Genomic DNA, 14,405 nt, shown 5'->3' with positions numbered 1-14,405 from the left:
AGTCTCTCAAATAATGGAGTTATTTTGAATAGCTTGGTACATAGTCTAAACAAAATTATAGTTTATGGTGATTAAAACATTGTTGTTTTTTCATTGAAATTGAAAAATAACTATTGATGCAACATCACAAAATTGAAAGAAAAATGAAAATATGACTTCACAAATAGAAATTTTATGTTAAAAAACTAAAGAAAACGTATGGAAAGGTACAAAAAGTAGATATTTTGTTAAAAATGAGGGGCTCTTTCTAGATGGGCTTATTTGTTGATGATAAAACAGTACATGTTAGTATTATGAAAAATATTAAGTGTTTATAAAAAACAAAACATGTCATTTTCAGAAATATCTCTACGGTAATACCGGGTAAGTACATTTAGGCAACTTTAATTTTGCCTCAGTTTTAACCCGCCCGCTTAGCTCAGTAGGTAGAGCGTTGGTCTACGGATCGCGGGGTCGCGAGTTCGATCCTGGGGCGGGGCGTGTGTTCTCCGTGACTATTTGATAAACGACATTGTGTCTGAAATCATTAGTCCTCCACCTCTGATTCATGAGGGGAAGTTGGCAGTTACTTGCGGAGAACAGGTTTGTACTGGTACAGAATCCAGAACACTGGTTAGATTAACTGCCTGCCGTAACATAAGTGAAATACTGTTGAAAAACGGCGTTAAACCCAAAACAAACAAACAAAAAAAAACAATTCTGAGCAAAAAACTGCTAATATTCCCAATCCCAGTGGTACCGGTAAAAATATTTCACAAGTTTGATTCCAGGGCTCACACAGACCTTGAATTTGATGCTTATCCTTGAAAATATTCTACAGAGCACACTTTAACTTTTCTTCACAAAGTTGGGTCAGAGCATTCGCCCATTATGCGTTGTGAACAGTTTGACTCTTTATACTTTTGGGCCCGCCCTCTTAGCTCAGTAGGTAAGAGCGTTGGTCTATGGATCTCGGGGTCGCGAGTTCGATCCTCGGGCGGGGCGTATGTTCTCTGTGACTATTTGATAAACGACATTGTGTCTGAAATCATTAGTCCTCCACCACTGATTCATGTGGGGTAGTCGGCAGTTACTTGCGGAGAACAGGTTTGTACTGGTTCAGAATCCAGGAACACTGGTTAGGTTAACTGCCAGCCGTTGCATGACTGAAATACTGTTGAAAAACGGCGTTAAACCCAAAACAAACAAACAAACAAACTTTATACTCTTGAGGTCACAAATCTTACTGAAACTTTGTTAGAATGTTAGGTATCATCAATAAAACCTTGTACAAGTTGATTTATAATACAGGGTAATCTGGATGGAAAAAAAAAACTTGGTCACTAGATCAATTAATTGGAAAACTTTGTTAACACTCTTTTGTACCTCATCTTCATAAAACTTTGTCAAAATGTTTGTCTCTATGAAATCTAGATCAAGTTTGAATCTGGGTTACCTGAGGTCTTAAACAAGGTCACTGGGTCAAATCATAGAAAACCTTGTTAACACTAGAAGTCACATTTTCTTATTGTCGATTATCATAAATCTTTATCAGAATATTTGTCTCCATGAAATTCGTCTGTCTGTTTAAAATCTAGGATAATTTTGGAACAGGGTCACTTGGTAAAAAACTAGCTCATTAAGTAGGCATTGTAATTGAAAATACAAACTTCAAGTTGGAGCTATCTATATTATATGTATGTGAAGTTAACTGCATCAGAATATAAGAACTGAAAAAAATATTAAAATATCATTTCCTGAAAAAGAGTTATTTGAGCTGAAAAAAAATGATCCCGGAGAAATATTTGGAAAAAATGGAGACAACTCCGCAAAGACTTTATGATAGGCTTAGGTGACAATTGACCTAGTATCTCATCCAAACTACCCACGTTTTACCTCTAACCATGAAAAAAGCATGCATATTTGCCACATGGATTAGCAACCTGAATAAAAAACTATGTAAAGATCAAATAATTGATTGCCCTGGGGAAAGTAGGACATTTTTTGTGGTGAAATTTGTCAACAAACAGACGATTTTTTTAAAAAAGTCAAAACCCACAGAATTTCACAAGGTGAAATATGTTGAAAAGGCTACTGCTGGAAAGAGAACAATCTCAACTACCCATACATATGCGTCAAAGTATAGGAAAAATATCTAGAAATATGAGAAAATCAAAGAAATCAATTTCAAGACTGTTAGATGCATAACTGTGTAATTATACATGGCATTTATCATAGATAGGTTACTTTTTTTTTGCACTGATATAACATGGGCAGGATTAGGATTAAGAAATGGTGTTCACTCAACAATTACATTATATAATTAGATTGTTTCCCTTGCGTAAAGAAGGCTTAGGGTAAATCTCTACATTAAGTCAAATCATAGAAACACTTTGTTAACACTTTCAAAGCCACTTTTTCATCTTGTTGATCGTAAATCTTTGTCAGAATGTTTGTCTGTATGAAATCTAGGTAAAGTTCAAAAGTGGGGTACCTGAGTGTCAAAAACTGTGTCACTAGATCAAAAAAAGTTGGATAATGATCTACATAGAACTTGGTCAAAATCTTTGTCTCTATGAAATCTAGGTAAAATTAGATACTGGGGTTTCTGGAGTAAGAACAAGGTCAGATGAGCAATGCAGGATCTTTAGGAACCTCTTGTTATGAAATGTGGTCAACTTTGAAACTGAGTCATCTAAGTCACTAGGTCAAAAGATGATAAATCTTTGTTAATATTCCAGTAATGTCATTTCTTACAATGTACCAGATTTACATGAAACTAGGTCAGAATTTTGTGGGGTTTTTTTTTTTTTTTGCAGAATGTGTGTCAATTTTGAAACTATGTTATCTTGGTTAAAAACTAGTTCATTAAATCACAGGGATGACCTTTTTATCACTCCAGAGACCACATTTTCTACCCGATTTACATGAAATCTAGTCACAATGTATGTTAAAAATTAATGGAATAAATGACAATCTGGAAACCGGGTTTTCACTGCATAAGAATCTTTAAGTCACTTGGCAAAATTATAGGAAAAACACTAGAAACCACCATTTTGTCTGTATATTCCTGAAACTCTTGTCCATCTAATACCCTACTGAACATATAAATGGATTCCTTTCATGATAAAGGTGCTGTGACATATATTTAAGGTCATATGATAACGGTCAAGTAAACAGCTTAGGCCTCTTGTTCAAAATTGAAAACACTGGTAGGATAGAATGTTGAATGCTGTTTAGATTGTCAGGCATGCAGTTGGGAATATGAGCACATAATCTCATCTTGTCCACTCAATAACTCAAGTTTGGATTGACAGACTGAAATGAAATTTGGCCTGTATATTGCATTATGAGATCAAGGACCAGTGCTAAAAGAAAAATTATTCAAACTAGGATAAAATGAATCAATTTCAAATGAAATTAATTTGCATATTATGGAGCATGCGGGTCATTAACAAAATTAATGCCATTGATACTGAAAAAAGAAAGTCAGTATCCTCTAAATTACAGGAGTTTAATGAGAGTTGAAAAATTTATGCCATATAGAAACGACTTTGGTTTGGTTTTGAAAATCCTGATATTTGTAGAATTCCCAGATGTCTTGTTTTAGCGTGAAATATTGCATAAAAAAATTGATAATTGCAACTGTAAATAACGTAAGTTGTCTTTACTTGCAGTTTGATGAAAGATGCCAACAAACTGGTGAGCAAGTGTATCTACATAAATATCTTGAAGGTTGAGACGTCAGCCGAGACATTGGAGAAGTAAGATTTGTGTTTCTTGTCTTAACTCTAGGTTGGGTCTTAAAATAAAATGTTAGGCCTTTATGTTTGTTTGATTCATACTTTACTATTGTTTGATATAAAAGATATGGTGGGAATTTTCAAAGTCAAAGATGTTTTTAATCAGTCGGCTTGCCTATTTATCCCGTTATTGCAAATAGTTCTCATCCTTGATGAATTTGAGCTATCCAGCTGCTGCATGTGCTACTCTGTTGCAAGCTTATATTGACATTGAGTCTCAACTTGTATTACAGGTTAAAGTTGTATTTAGTTCATCTGATGACGAGATAAAAATGTTTTTCTTAAAAGCAAATTCATATATGCAGTTGTTCTTTAGTAAGAGCTGAATAATATGTTAGGTGGATATATCAGTTACACTGTATAGCTTAACTCAGTGTACACTTCTCTAGTCTACCTGTTTGCCCGCCTGCTTAGCTGAATAGGGATAGCTCAGATGTACGGATCGCGGAGTCGTGAGTTCGATCCCAGGGTGGGTCGTATGTTCTCTGCGACGATTTGATACAAAACATTGTGTCTGAAATCATTCGTCCTCCACCTCATTTCATGTGGGGAAGTTAGTAGTTATTTGCAGGGAACAGGTTTGTACTGGTACAGAATCCAGGAACACTGGTTACGTTAACTGCCCGCTGTTACATAACTTAAATACTGTTGAAAAATGGCATTAGACCCAAAACAATCAAACAAACAAACTAACATGTGTATAGGTTCATTTCTTTATAGAAACCTGATATCATAATAATATTATTGACAAATTTGATCATTGATTAATAGCTTGACTCATTCTTGCCAAAATAAGTTCTTTTTAAGCAGATCTGATTGTAGTGCTGTAGTTTCGAAGGATTGAATTTCACTTTGGTTCAAGTGGTACAAATTACACAAGGAAAAAAGAAATCTATTCATTGTTGTTTTCCTTCAGATGTGTGAATTTGCTGTTGGTGTGGTGATTTTACTCATGTTTTAGTACTGTAGAAAGAAATGCAGGTCTTTGAGTTTTATTTTGTAGTTCTAACACAGAATCTCCCCCATTATATTGTTCTGTACTACGCAAAGTGTACCATTTCATGAGCTGCATATGTGTTTCCCAAACATTTCTTGTTACTGAGTTTTGACTGTAATCCTGATTATGTTGAATTAAGAAAAGTAAGTTAGTAGTAGGAGATATCAGTTAAATGTTTGTAAAATCATACAATATCCTAAAAGTTCTTTGAGGGGCCTCTGTGGCCGAGTGGTTAAGGTCGTTTGAATCACTTTCCCCTCACTGATGTGGGTTTTAGCCTCACTCTGGGTGTTGATTTCTTTGTTAGGAAGCCTTCAAGTCGTCCTACGGGAGGTTGGTGGTTCTGCCCAGGTGCCTGCCCGTGATGCCTGCCAACATCAAAGCTGGCTATAATTGTGTCTGTGAGATGTAAACCCAACAAAAAACAAGTTCTGTGGCTTGACTGGCTTCCTTGACCTTTGAATTTTCATCACAGTAGATCTATAATCAGATGAATGACTATTTTTGTCGAGCCTGCTTTTGGTGAGCCCGACTTAGTCGCCACTTCTGCTGTTTGGTGTATGTGCATGCATCCGTCCTTGCGTGCGTGTGTCCGTCCGATTTTGTCTGGAGCATAACTTTGACATGCATGGACCAGTCTTGTTTATATTTGGCATGAATGTTTACGTCAGTGAGAAGGCATGTCATGCCCAAACCCCATATTCCTATCTCAAAGGTCTAGGTCACAGTTGATGGTCAAAAGTCAAATTGAAGTTTGTCCGGAGCATTTCGTCTTCATGCATGGTGGGATTTTGATGTAACTTGGCATGAATGTTCACCATTATGAGACGGAGTGTCCTGTGCAAGAACCAGGTCTATGGTCTGGGTCACACTTGACAGCTGGCGGGCTCGATGTTCTGCTCATGGGCATACTTGTTAATATGTTCCTGTTGTACCGTGATATTTATCTGATCAGAACATGCAAGCCTATCTAAAACGACTGTAGATGTAATTAATTAGGTGTCAGGTGCTTCATTCTGTGGTCAGTGTGTTATATTATTTGCCTGCAATCACACTTCTTCACAAGGCAGTAGCACTGATAAGAAAGAAAAAAAATCTGAGCAATCTCTGAAATAGAGCTTATTGAATCTTGGAAAGTCAGAAATTTTCCTGACAAGATTTATTAGCTCATCTGATTTTTTGAAAAAAAATGATGAGTTATTGTCATCACTTGAGCGGTTGTCGGCGTCGGCGTCGGCGTCAGCGTCTGCGTCGGCGTTGCCTGGTTAAGTTTTATGTTTAGGTCAGCTTTTCTCCTAAACTATCAAAGCTATTGCTTTGAAACTTGGAATACTTGTTCACCATCATAAGCTGACCCTGTATAGCAAGAAACATAACTCCATCTTGCTTTTTGCAAGATTTATGGCCCCTTTTGTACTTAGAAAATGTCAGATTTCTTGGTTAAGTTTTATGTTTAGGTCAACTTTTCTCCCAAACTGTCAAAGCTATTGCTTTGAAACTTGGAATACTTGTTCACCATCATAAGCTGACCCTGTACAGCAAGAAACATAACTCCATCTTGCTTTTTGCAAGATTTATTGCCCCTTTTGGACTTAGAAAATCAGTTTTCTTGGTTAAGTTTTATGTTTAGGTCAGCTTTTATCCTAAACTATCAAAGCTATTGCTTTAAAACTTGCAACACTTGTTCACCATCATAAGTTGACCCTGTACAGCAAGAAACATAACTCCATCCTGCTTTTTGCAAGATTTATGGCCCCTTTTGGACTTAGAAATATCAGATTTCTTGGTTAAGTTTTATGTTTAGGTCAACTTTTTCTCTTAAACTATTAAAGCTATTGCTTTGAAACTTGCAACACTTGTTCACCATCATAAGCTGACCCTGTACAGCAAGCAGCGTAACTCCATCCTGATTTTTGCAATAATTATTGCCCCTTTTGGACTTAGAAAATCATTTTCTTGGTTGAGTATTATGTTTAAGTCAACTTTTCTCATAAACTATCAAAGCTATTGCTTTAAAACTTGCAACAGTTTTTCACCATCATAAGTGGACACTGTACATCAAGAAACATAACTCTATCCTGCTTTTTGCAAGAATGATAGCCCTTTTTAGACTTAGAAAATCATGGGTAGGACAATATTTCTATTACACAAAAAAAATCAGATGAGCGTCAGCACCCGCAAGGCGGTGCTCTTGTTTTTGCCAATATTCTACCACAATAACTGATTATACCAGTTTTGAAAATAGCAAACTTTTAGCCAAACTTTATAGTAGCCACATTTATCTACATTTCTTGCTTGGGAGACTATCTACTTCTTGTATATATTAAGAAACCAATGATATTTAATATCCATTCTATCTTGACTAACATTTTACAGGCAGATTGCTTTTCAGCCCAGTAACAAAGCGAGTATCCTTTTATATTTTTTCTGTGGAAACAAATGTAAATGTAACATTGTTACGTTAAAGCTGTTATCATACCGGTATATATACTGAGATACAATATGAGCCGTGCCATGAGAAAACCAACATAGTGTCTTTGTGACCAGCATGGATCCAGACCAGCCTGCGCATCCGTGCAGTCTGGTCAGGATCAATGCTGTTTGCTTTCAAAGCCTATTGCTATTAGAGAAATTGTTAGCGAACAGCATGGATCCTGACCAGACTGCGTGGATGCGCAGGCTGGTTTGGATCCATGCTGGTCGCAAAGCCACTATGTTGGCCACTCATGGCACGACTCAATTATATTTAGAGCCAGAGGATCTCTTAATTAGTTACAATGGCAGAGACTTAGTCGATACACCTATAAGATGCCTATGAACGTGGTTCAAAGTTTCCAAGATACTATAGGAGTAAATCAAGTGTCAACAGTATTGATCATATTTCTTTTCTTACTGCTTAATTGTCGTTCCATAATGGAAGCTGGCATGATGTGCACAACTTTTTCCTGGGAAAAGTCCCTATTTCTATAATAATAGATAAGTTACTGGCTTTGACACACTCTTACAAATGCAGAAAACCTTACTATAAAGTATTTTTTTAAATACTTTAATTATTTTTTTGTAAAGCCAGTCTGTACCTCAGTATGTTTTCAGCTGATAGCCTTTTGAAGAGAAATTATGGAACTGATAATGGTCCAAATTGAAATTGTAATGGCACAAGAGAGGTTATTGAGCTGCTAGTCTCAAATAACTTAGCTTTTTATTGCTTAAACTTTAGCCTGCTGGCGACAAGTGATTCTGCCTTTGCGACCAGTGCAGACCAAGATCAGCCTGCACATCCGTGCAGTCTGATCATGGTCAGCGCTGTTTGCTATTCAGTGAGTAAATTTTCAGTAAAAAACCCTTCAAATGATAAATGGTTCTGCCCAAATTGAATGATGGACCAGTCCATTATAGAAATTTAGCAGGGTAAAGGTTAAACAAAGGCGAGTTGCTTCTAAATGTTTGAATGCCACTATGACTTGCAGATTGTTGAGCTCTGGTGGCTGGGACACGATCAACAGCTGGTTACAGGAAGCAAAAGAGACCGAGAACTACCCGCTACTGGTGGAGATACTCAAAGTGTATCAGTTGTTGCCAATCACAGTAGATATACTGAAGAAAAACAATGCTGCAAAAACCATCAAACAACTCTGTAAATCAGAGAATGAAAGTAAGTCTTCATGCTTAATATGTACTGGTATTATATACGATGTGTACTGTAAAATCAGTTAATTTCTTGGGTATAAAATTTGTGGTTTTGCTAAAAGGGCAATTTCATACGGATCATATTTGGATCATGTTTTGAACATAAAATAACATGAATGGGAAGTTCACTTATTGTCAGATTATATTTCATGGATTGACTTGACCATGAAGCACATGAAAACTAGTACCGAAAGAATATTGATGATTTTACAGTATTACATGAATCCTAAGAATACCAGCATTAAATACCCTTTGAAGTTTTTTGGACTTTCGGTTGGTAAACATTGTTTTCAGACTTCAGAAGTTTTAAGTAAACTCTTAAGTGGGCTTGTTTTGTCTTTGTGCTGAATTTAACAGTTTTAATGAAACAAAAGAAGTTGTTTCCAATTTCAGTTAATATTCAGTTTCAAATATCTTAAGTTTGAATTACAGTACATTAAATTAAGACATAATATTATATATTTAATCATAAACTGTTTTGTTTTTCAGATACGAAAACTTTAGCCACAAACATTTTTGATGAATGGATGAAAAAAGTAAAAGGAAATAATAACAACAATGGTAAGGCAGATGTAACTAACCTGTATAACACTCTAATCCTGTTTGATAACTTTGATCACAACAGATGTTTAAAGTATGTCAGTAAGCTGTTTGTATATTTTTTTGTGCTATTTGTGCTTGTGTGTATCAGAGTTTAATGATTATAACCATAGAGTTACCCATGAGGTCCTGAAGAAAGTCATTAATGTTAGAGGACAATGTTAGATACAGATCATCCTGTTCCAGAAGCTTACCTGTTCTTTAGTGTGCCAGACATGCATTAAACACCTTTATAGGGGACACTTGTCTGAAAGAATGTTTGTAATTTTAGTTGAAAGAATTGAGGATCAGACTTGTGGCACCTTGATTAAGTAGTCTAGCTTCTTGCCACAGCACCACAATGTCAGCTCTTCAGTTATTTGCTTACCTGCCAGTTTCAATGAAGCATTCGATTTAAAACTATTAATGTTCATAGACAATTAAATGAAAAATTTTCATGAAAGTCTTCAATCCATCCATTTGCTTTACCAGTGCATTCAGTTTATAAATTTGTATTGCTGCTTTGATTTTTTTTTAAGGAAGGTCATTGGGAAAATGAATGAAAAAAAAATGCTAGGCAGAAAAATAGTTTGTTTTAAGTACAGAATCAAAACAAAAGAAGAAAACAAAGAAAAAAGGAAATTGGCATTTTTAAGTTTATTGTAAAATTTATCCCTGTATATTTAACTTATGTAAGATATTCTTACTAAGTAACCTTTTAATTAGGAGTATGAAAAGAATATTTATTTGTTTGTTTTCCTTTGTGCAAGTCTTGTGTTATTTGGATTCATTATGTGCTGTGAAACAAGTGTTTTAGGGTTTGTAAAGTGAAAATGCTGTCCATGTCATTGTAGTTATGGAATACTGTTGCAGGAATAATTTGTGAAGTAATGTTGAACATTAGAGTTTTAATCTTATTTGGCTATATGAGTATTTATAACCTTGTTTTGATAGTGCACAGGCAGTAGTGAATAAAGAACATCTGTGATAGATTACCTCATTTAATGAGTTCAGTTCTGTTGAATATTTGTATCATTCAAAGAAAATAATGTTTCTAATATTTTAGCTTTTATATTTGAAAATTTGCAGCAAGATTTGAATGGTATTGTAACACATGTTACAATCTTTTACTATGTAGCATGTTCTCATTCCAAAATTGCTTTTCTGTATGTGGATGTAAGAAAAGCAGATTTTCTAAAATTTAATAGTTTTTCAGGGGGAGTAACCCATCAGTTCAATACTTCTATCATTGGTCAAATAATAGTTAAGGCCAAAGGTGAATTAACTCTGGATATACATTTTTCTGTATACATCGGAATACAGTAGTCAGGTTCAGTCAGTTTGATATTTTTCTCTCTCTTCTGGTAAAGTTGTACTAGTATGTATTGCATATATTCATTTTCATGTTCTTCTTGGAGGATTTCTGGCACGCAGACCCCATATTTTATTTTTGTGTGAAATCCGTAGATCTTTTATAAAACTTAAGTGAAAATTCAAGCTTTCTGTTGGTATCATTTATACATATATAGTAATTTAAATGGTTAGTTTGTAAAACCTTTTTATACGCCCGTCTCTGAAAGCATCCAAAAGCATGTCAGCCCTTTAAGTAGGGGTGCGTATCGGTCAAAATGATCGATACGATATTTGTATCGATACAAAATGATTGATATTCGATATATCATATGATATTTTCAAATAGAATAATAACAGAGTACAAGACCATTATAGTAATGCAATATGAACTTTATTACTTGTGTTGATTTATCACTTTTAAGGTCGGTCTATTCTGAGACAAAATCACAGGACTTGGATACATTTTTCTTAAGGAAACAGAGGCAAGCATATTAGAATTGTTGTTTTACCTTTTTTAATGAACTATTTTGAAAAAATAACTAACAGCTGATTCAATATTTCAGAATGGTATCTTTCAAAATGACATGAGCTTATCAACTCAAACGATAACAAAAACTGTGATAGTCTTTTTGTTATGATCAAGTAGCCAGCAATTAGCGTGTCACCTCTGTCAATTTTGTTGTTCACAGTTTCATCTCTGTTAAAGATAATACTCGATCTTTAATTAGTATAATAAATTTTGTGATCTATTATTATTTCTTTAATCAAAATACTTTCAAATTTATATGAAATTAATTTTGTTTGAAAGAAAATTAAACCATTCGATCTTTTATGGAACGTAACGGCATTCTTATATTTAGCAGTGACAGTTAGCGCGGAGAGTAGTTTCCCTTTACCAAAATGGCGACCATCGGAAACATACTTGTTTTGAAATTGGAAAATCGTCTATACCGGTGTATAATCTGCGCGCCAAGGATTCGGGGGTGGTCTCGGGGGTCAAAAAAAACTGCGCATTATACATAGGTATCTGCGGTAATGAGGCCATTTACCTTGTAGTTAGCTTTTGATCGATATTTTGAGCGATACAGAAACGTTCGATCCGATGTATCGATCGAACACTGAATACCGGTATTCGATACATATCGTGAACCGGTACGCACCCCTACCTTTAAGTCAAATAGTTTTCATCGGATCTTCACCAAACTTGCTGACACCTTTTATGGGCATAATATCTCTGCCAGGTTAGATAACGAGCCAAATCGCCTCAGGCACTCTTGGATAATGGTCCTTGAATTTGGCCAAGTTCGATGATGGACGTATTTTGTGACAGTCTGTCACTCTTCTTATAAAATGTGTACATTTCTTGATTCCTGCAGTTTATTTCAGGTCCTTGAAGTTACATTTTGTGTGCTTATATTTGAATGTCTGTTATTTAATGTTGAAAATAGTATTAATACAAATGGATGAAGGAAGATTCATCCAGAGAGTATGTCTTTTTCAGATACCAAAAAGAAGAAAGATAAGGTTATAGACAAAGACAGAGATAGCGAGAAAAAACATAGTGAAAAATCAAGCAAAAAATCAGACAGCTCAAGCAGTAGCAAAGGTGACAGTAAATCCAATAGTGAACATAGGCATAGTACGGAAAACCGGACTAGTACTGATAGTAAATCAAAGAGCCGAGACTCGAAACATTCACACGATTCTAGTCATCATCATAAATCAGACTCTAGTAAGAGGAGCAAGGAAAAAGATAAAAAGACTGAGGAAGAAGATTCCAATGCAAATGATAGTGTTGAAAGTGACGACAAAGTGACCGTTAGACAAGGATCGGGGCTCAAGTTACATATTAAATTAGGAAGTGATAAAGAGCGGACTGGTACTAAATCTGATGATACAGATAAGAAAAGAATATCAACAGTGAAAAGACCACCAAGCAAATTTAGATCAACAGGTTGTTATATATTCAATAAAGATCTGTGTTTCAACGATATTGTTGAAATCAAAAATTTGATACTAGCAGTGCCTTGAAAACAAAGAAATAGGATATAAAAATATTAGATCATTTTCTGTGAACAACAGCATCTAAATTGCCTTTATTTCAGCAATAGACCAAAAACTGCACACTTCCAGTTTTTTACTCGACTGCCAGTGTAGTTAAAATGCAAACATGTTGGCCGTCTCCAAGGGAAATCACAGACATAATTTTGTGTTTGCTACAATGTTAATGCTTTGCAGTTTTTGCTTCATTTGAGATCCTAATTTGGCTAAAATTAAACTCACTATTTCAGTGTTCAAGAAATTGAAAAAAAAATTTTAACTTTGGGAACTGTTCTTTTAAGATTATATGGGGAAAAATAATGGGTCAAAACTTTAACAGTGATAAAAAGACAGTACGTTTTAACAGGGTTTCTTTTTACTAGGAGGGGATGGGGCACAGACCTGTGATTCGGGGGGGGGGGGGGTGAATAGCTCAGTATTTGGGCAAAGGGGAATAAAAAACCTGATGTAAAGTCAGTTTTCGGGGAAAACTGGGCGATTTAAAAGAAATTTTATGAAGGGAAGGGGCGTATTAACTGCCCCTTTTATAGAAGGAAAATTAATCTGATTTAGAATGTGGTGTCAAACTTCGTTCCAGTGGGTGTAAACTCTGTTTCAGCTCATTCAGACTGTTGGTATTCTATAAATAGGTTCAGACGAGTTCTATTTTTCTGGTGTCTCATATTTCTGTATTGTTTACAAAATTTTAGAAACATACAAGCCTGAATGCTTTGAAAACATTTTAGGTCATGTATTACAGACTGTATTTTCTGTACAGTCAAACCTGTTCTGAAGACAACTACTTTCATTTTCTGTTTACCCTTACACTGCTAAATTTCTATAATGAACTTGTCCATCTTTCAATTTGGACTAACATTAACTGTTAATAGGGGTGCTTATCAAAAAGATACTGACTGAATAGCGAACATTTCATGATCTACACTGGTCACAAAGGCAGAATTAGTCGTCACCGTGTCCAGCATGATAAGGGTTTAGCATGGGGTCTATTTTAACTTGTGAATAATGACCACCTTCAAATCAAGACCAATATTTTGGTTTTAACATGGTGTCTTAATACTCAGGTTTGACTGTATATAACTACAATGCTATTTCAGCTGTTTCAGCACAAACTGCCAGCCAGGTAATGAAAGACATACAACAGGTAGGACCACCAACCCTATAGAATACTTGTAAAACTTAAAGATGAGCCTATGTTTTGGTCAGTGTAAAATAAAAAAAAAGCAGGAGAAACATATGTTACATGACTGAAAAAAGAAAACTGATTAACAGAAATGCATTGTGAAAATGTTCTAGAATAGCTGTGTCAAAACAGGAAAGAAAAATAGTAGCATTATACTAGATAACATTTCCCATTAAATATTGTACTCATTCCTATTTATATAAATAAAAAACTTACATTAACAGAACACTGCTGAACTTTTAACACAATAGAGAATATATCTGTCCCTGGATCTGGTCTGGTAAAATATATTTCCAACAGCAAACGCCCCTTCAGGACTTACAGGTGAAAAGTTTTAGTTGGCCTCTGTTTAGAACATCTTCAATACCATGTAGCTCATGGGTCTGTTGAATTAACCTGTAAAGATAAATTTCTAAAGCTTCATTTTCCATCCCCCTCCAACCACCAAGTACCAATCACTTTACTGCAACCTGGGTTCTTTCCTAGTCGGGTGAAAATGTCCATTTAAAGCATTTGTATATGTACAAGTGACACATATCTGCAAAATTAGGGTACAGTTGTTTTCATTTAATAGACATTATTGGAAATCTCTTTTAAAGAAGTTTTGTAAAATAGAACTTGCACACCTGTCCACAAAATAGCCTATGTATATCAATGCAGAACCAAAACAGCTGTCCCATTACTATGCAGAAGAACCTCCCTAGAGCAAACACCACTTGGATGACTGAAATGTGTTGTACAGAGGTGTTTGCTCTGGATAGATTAA

The 14,405-nt window shown here is 35.2% G+C and overlaps 1 protein-coding gene across 2 annotated transcripts in view; it reads left to right on the top strand.

Annotated features, from left to right (window-relative positions):
- The window catches only part of LOC123549952 (serine/threonine-protein phosphatase 1 regulatory subunit 10-like), an 88,435-nt gene that overhangs the window by 45,042 nt on the left and 28,988 nt on the right, over positions 1-14,405 (top strand). For both annotated transcript variants that reach the window (XM_045338404.2, XM_045338397.2), the window contains exons 4-7: positions 3,657-3,743; positions 8,247-8,431; positions 8,956-9,027; positions 11,900-12,352. In XM_045338404.2, coding sequence (XP_045194339.2) covers positions 3,657-3,743; positions 8,247-8,431; positions 8,956-9,027; positions 11,900-12,352 — 797 coding nt within the window. The remainder of the gene's footprint in view (positions 1-3,656; positions 3,744-8,246; positions 8,432-8,955; positions 9,028-11,899; positions 12,353-14,405) is intronic.

This window comes from Mercenaria mercenaria, chromosome 15 (assembly GCF_021730395.1).
Source record: "Mercenaria mercenaria strain notata chromosome 15, MADL_Memer_1, whole genome shotgun sequence".
Taxonomy (NCBI): domain Eukaryota; kingdom Metazoa; phylum Mollusca; class Bivalvia; order Venerida; family Veneridae; genus Mercenaria; species Mercenaria mercenaria.
This window is presented reverse-complemented; position numbering and strand designations above follow the sequence as displayed.